The sequence below is a fragment of the Gossypium hirsutum genome, chromosome A08 (assembly GCF_007990345.1).
Source record: "Gossypium hirsutum isolate 1008001.06 chromosome A08, Gossypium_hirsutum_v2.1, whole genome shotgun sequence".
Lineage (NCBI taxonomy): Eukaryota > Viridiplantae > Streptophyta > Magnoliopsida > Malvales > Malvaceae > Gossypium > Gossypium hirsutum.
In genome coordinates, this window is record NC_053431.1 from 102,715,747 (window position 1) to 102,721,382 (window position 5,636).

General features: G+C 31.4%; 1 protein-coding gene across 1 annotated transcript; it reads right to left on the minus strand.

Annotated features, from left to right (window-relative positions):
• Positions 1 to 264: 264 nt before the first annotated feature.
• Positions 265 to 3,546, minus strand: LOC107933532 (F-box/kelch-repeat protein At3g61590). Its single transcript, XM_016865767.2, has 2 exons — positions 3,027 to 3,546; positions 265 to 1,690 (listed from the first exon to the last, which is right to left on the minus strand). Exon 2 carries the CDS (start codon positions 1,663 to 1,665, stop codon positions 457 to 459), a length of 1,209 nt encoding a protein of 402 aa, XP_016721256.1. The 5' UTR covers positions 1,666 to 1,690; positions 3,027 to 3,546; the 3' UTR covers positions 265 to 456.
• Between the last annotated feature and the right edge of the window lie 2,090 nt (positions 3,547 to 5,636).

Genomic DNA, 5,636 nt, shown 5'->3' on the forward strand with positions numbered 1-5,636 from the left:
ATTTGGGAATTTGGGGAATGCCAATTAAAAACCAAGGAACAAAAGGCCAATCTATCCACCGCCCCCCCCCCTAAAGATTTCCTCGTGGGATGAGAGATTTATGGCCCCGTTCCTAGTCGAAGTGCCTTACAAGGCATGCTGGCTGCTGCCTGCCTGCCACATTAACATGTATGCTTGGAATGGGAAAATGATTCCTCCTAATTACTTCAACCAGCCTTTTACTGTTTCTACAAAGCATCCCACCCCCCCAGCAAATGATGTTTGTTTGAAGCAAAAGAATTACTAATATTTTTCATTTTCATAAATCAGCAGCTTCACCTGCCTCGTACATTTTGTGTTTTAACCTCTTTTTTTTTTCTTTTTCTTTTCTTAGGGTTGGGGGGAACTGAGATATCTATCATATCATATGATGATCATAATGACATAAAAGAAAATGTGGGATGTTCATAAATAAGATCATGGAGCAATTTCAAGCCTTGGTTCAAAGCAAAAGCCAGTGAAGAGCTGAAGAGGGAATTTCTTTGAGACTGGACACTTGAGCGACCATTTCCATAGTTTCTGGTTCATGTCGAAAACAAGAAGAGCTGGGGCACCGTAGCTTTGGATGTATATGAGGTTATCAGTACCACTACTAGCAAAAACATCATCCAACTCACCAAATCCTTGGAAGAACTTATGGGGCATGCGACCGACTTCTACCCAATTCCTCCCATTAAGAACCCAGATTCCAATGCCCTTGATTATATCTGGTCGATCTGGCTTCCCGATCCCTCCCACCATTACCAGCTTCCCCTTGAGGTCCATCAAACGACCACAGGTAAGCGGGCCTGGTACTGGAATAAGACTCCGTATCAATGGGGATGATCGGCTAGAGAGATTATATGTAACAAGGCTGTGACGGTTTTCTGGTGTACCAACCCCGGTTGAGTAAATCAGAAAGTATAAAACCCCATCACAGATCACACTTTCATCTCCACCTCTCCATCCTGTTAAAACCTCAGTCAAGGAGGTTGCCCACATCATTGTTTCTGAATCATAAATGTGTATCGAAAGGTCCCATTGGAGAAAGTTTCCGGGGACTTGTTTAGATTTCACAATGGATATCGTATAATTGTGAGACGTCCTGCTAACCGAGAGTGACAGTGCACTATAGTCAGAGAATTTCATACCAGGGGGCTCCTGAAGCTTCTTGCAGATCTTGGTAATCGGATTGCATACATGCAACTCGCTTCTACTGTCATTGTCCATGAAACAAACCAATCCACACGATGAAGCAATAAACCAGTTTGGAGTCTGAATGCATGGAAGCTCGATGCTGTACCATTTACGGAGGATCGGATCATAGGCATAACCAACCGGTTCATCAGAACTTGTGAACATAAAATACCAAGGCTTTTGTGATAGGACATGCGAAAAATTCCATAAAAATCTTTTGGAACTGACAATCTCATGCCATCTTCTACACACGGAACCAGCTCTGAAAATGCTAGCAATGGGAAGATAAGCCAAAATTCGTTCCAACAAGTCATCGGGTAGGATCGAGTCTACAGAAATGATCGTTTCTTTATTACCTTCATCACTAAGTTCCGAGAATGAATCAAACTCACCGATGTCTTTAGACATGTCATCAGCGCAATGGCTGTTCCAAGAAGTCTCTCCTTCCATGATAAACAACACTTGAAGAAAATTCCTGAAAATTTCATAAAAAACCAAAGAATGAATTTCTTTACAAAGATTATAAGATGCTTTCCTATCACCACATGATGCAATAAATCATGAAGAAATATGAAAAGAGCCTAGGATCTTGTCCAAATACAAGTCAAATAGCCTGAAGATAATGACAGTTTGAAACAGGAAATGCATGGCAAATAATTTATCTATGCCTTAGTACACAGATTAGTACAAATTTTAAGAGGAAAAAAAAACACTCAGAACGTATTGAATGCACAATGTGCTAATTAATATGGCTATAATGAGAATGGGACCAACTGGCCATACATCTTGGAACACCTCTTAATATTAGGACAAAAACGTTGAGATGAATGGATGAGAACAGATAGATTAAAATGTGACAATCATTATACATATATATATATACATGCATGTACGTATGTAGGTATCTAAACAACAAACAACAACTAACTTGATCTTAAACAACAGCAGAAAAATAATTACAAATAATTGGAGAGAGCATGGCCCTCCAAAGTTAATGCAAAAGCCTGCATAACCTGTTTTATGCAGTGCAAGTATCAAAACATGAAAGAACAAAAAATAGAACAGCCAGAACTTGAAGCTTGAGAAAGGAGAAGAAAAAGCAATTCATCAAGGAAACATACTTTTAGATGTTCTTAGGAATTACATGCATGCCTACTGAGGATATGGTATCAAGTTCACAAATGAACATCAAATTAGGACATTTAATCATCTGTACGGAAAGCTAAAATATATTCTTAGGAGGAGATAAAATCAGCACAACATATTAAATCAACTGTTGAGCACAAGCAAAAAAACGATGCCAGAACACTGATTTCCAAGATGGAGATAAATCAAAACCCCCATGAAAATTATTGAAAAATATAAATTAGAAATCTTAGCATTGAATATGCAAAAACAGAAAAAATGTGAATCACTGGGTTGTTACTTGAACAGGGAAACGCATTTATAGAGTGATATATAAAGGAAACACTTATTTTTTTTTAACCAGATTTGTTACTAGGGAAGGAGTATTTAATCCAAAACAAGTTGTGTTCTTTTCACTGAAAAAACAGTACCAATCTTTCATGAATTTAGCAAACCCTAAAATTGGGGTTTTTTTTATAAACAAATCAAATAATGTTAGGTAAAAGAAAAGAAGGGTTAGTCCATCCTTACCTATCAATCAAAAAACAAAACCCAAATAACTAAAAGAAAAAAAGAAAAAAAGTAGGCATCACCAACTAAACCAAAATATGGTTAGATACCAGACAGGAAAACGGATCAATAAACAAAATAAGATGAAAACTTTCTCCAAAAAAATGGTTACATACCTGTAATGGAAGTGGTTCAAGGATAAGTGAACCAATGGGTGGTGGTAGATTCGAACAAAGTATCGAGATTTAACAAAAACCAAGGGAAACTAAGAAAAGGAGCAAAGGTTCAGACTTCAGATAGGTAAAAAAACAATTGTTTCTTGGCAAAAAGGACACCATTAAACAACAAGGAAAAGGGGTAATAAGTAAATTTTCTCTTTCATTTTTTTTTCCTTCAAATGGCAGAGAACAATGAAAATGGGTTACTCCAAATCGGCTTATAACCAATTCCTAAGCAAAAACCCATTTTTTAGTCGGAGAGAAAACAGAGAAAGGAGAGGTTTTTTTTTTCTTTCCTTTTTAGTGTTTCCTTTTCGATATAACCAAAAAAAAAATTAACGACAGGCAGAGGCAGAGACAAGGGATGAAGAGAGAAGGCGGTTTTTTCTAAAAGGCTGTTGTTGTGTTTAGACTTTAGACTATAATCTATAGACAATAGAGAGAAAAAGAAAGAAATGGGTCATTTATTTGTTTGTTTATTTATTTTAACATTAAAGTTGTTTTAAAAGCAACTTTTGCGGTTATATTAGGAGAAAATACTGATTTTAAAAAAATATTTAGTGGGATATTATTTTTTTCCATACTTTTGGAAATTGATCGATTTTGGAGTATGAAATTGAAAATAGACAGATCCAAAAGTACGATCTAGGGCTGAAGTTAGAAGTCAGCCTAAAATTAAATTATATATTTTTATTATAGTAAAAATATAATTTAGTTATTTTAATAGTTTATATATTTATAATTTTAAATGATTAAATTAAATTTTTATTATTTTTGAAAGTTAAAATGTAATTTTATTATCATTAATTTAAAATTTTATAAATAATAAAATACATAAATGAAAAAAACTTTATTTTAGGGGGTCAGGGCCCTATTATCCCCCTAGATAAGCCTGCTTTTTGTCTTTTTTTATGTATTAGTTCTTTTGAATAAATAGTTAAATGTTGGTAGTTTTATCCTTAAATCTCGAGTTTATTTCACTTTTACTCAAATTTATATTTTTATTTCATGTTATTTCAAGCTTTGCTTTTATTTTTAATTACTATTTTTAAGCCATTAGTTCCTTTGATTATATGGTTAAATAATAGTGATTTTATCATTGAGTTCTTGGTTCCATTCCTATTCTAAGTATATTTGTATTTTTTATTTCATATTGTTTCAAGTTTTTTGTTAAAATTTTAATTAATATTTTTAATTAATAAATATATTATTTTTAAGTTTTTTTATTTTTAAAGCATCTTTTTAATTAATAACTCTTTTATTTATAAAATCAAATAATTAATGCAAATTATATAATAAAATTATATTTTTTATAAAATTGACATTTATCATTATGTTAAATATATTTTATTTTTTAAAAACATAAACTAATTTTTTTTATTTTTTTCTTTATATATAATATTTATATGTAAAATATTTATTTTTTCCACCTATATTGTGGGCATGGTGATTTCTAATATTATAAAATCAAATAATTATTTCAAATATCATTATTATTTTTATATGTAAAATATTTCAAATATCATTGTTTTTCATCTACATTGTGGGTTTGATATTTCAAATATTTTTATATGTGAAATATTTCAGTTAATTATTTCAAATATCATTATGTTTATATGTGAAATATTTCAAATATACATACAAAAATATATAATACTAAAATTTACTATATTGATGATATGGATTGAAAAATAAATATTACACATATAAAAATTATATTTACTAAAAATAATTATATTTTGCAATAATTATTCAATTTTGTAAATAAAATATTTATTAATTAAAAACGTTAATTAAAAAAAACTTGAAACAACATGAAATAAAAAAATACAAGTGTGCTTAGAAGAGGAATTGAACTTATGACTCAAGGATAAAATTATGATTATTTAACCATCTAAACAAAAGAACTAATGTGTTTAAAAAGAGTAACTAAAAATAAAAGCAAACCTTGAAACAACATGAAATAAAAATACAAATGTGTGTAGGAGAGAAATCAAACCTAGGACTCAATGACAAAACCACTAACATTTAATCATCACACCCAAGGAACTGATCTGTTAAAAAAGTCAAAAAAATGCGTCCTGTAAAACGTATTTTTTTTCTCTCTCCAAAATCTACCTATTTCCTTAAATATAAGAAAAATGGTATATTTTCCTAAATATTTTTTAAATCAAAGGGAAATATATGCTATTTTTAAAAAATATTTAGGTTTTAGGTCAATTTTCCTGATATTTAAGGAAATAGGTCGATTTTGGAAAGAGAAACAGATATGCATTTTCTGTTTCTCTCTCTAAAATTATTTTTTTATTGGGTGTTGGAAATTTGAGGAGAAAGATTTATTTGTGTCTGTGTTTGAGGTACACATTGTGATAGTTTTAAGATATATTTGAGTTCATGGTGATATGATAGCGCTCAAAGACCCACACATTTCATCTATCGTGTCAAGATGGAACCATCACCTTAGAAGCTTATCGCATTGCAACTCAGGCTCCCAATAAACGGTGCTTATATAATCACAAGTTGAAGTATAACTAGGGCTCTTAGTTGACGGTAGTTATACGGTCACGG

Excerpts from the sequence above, each read along its gene's own strand:
- LOC107933532 (XM_016865767.2), bottom strand. The coding sequence starts at position 1,665 with ATGGAAGGAGAGACTTCTTGGAACAGCCATTGCGCTGATGACATGTCT.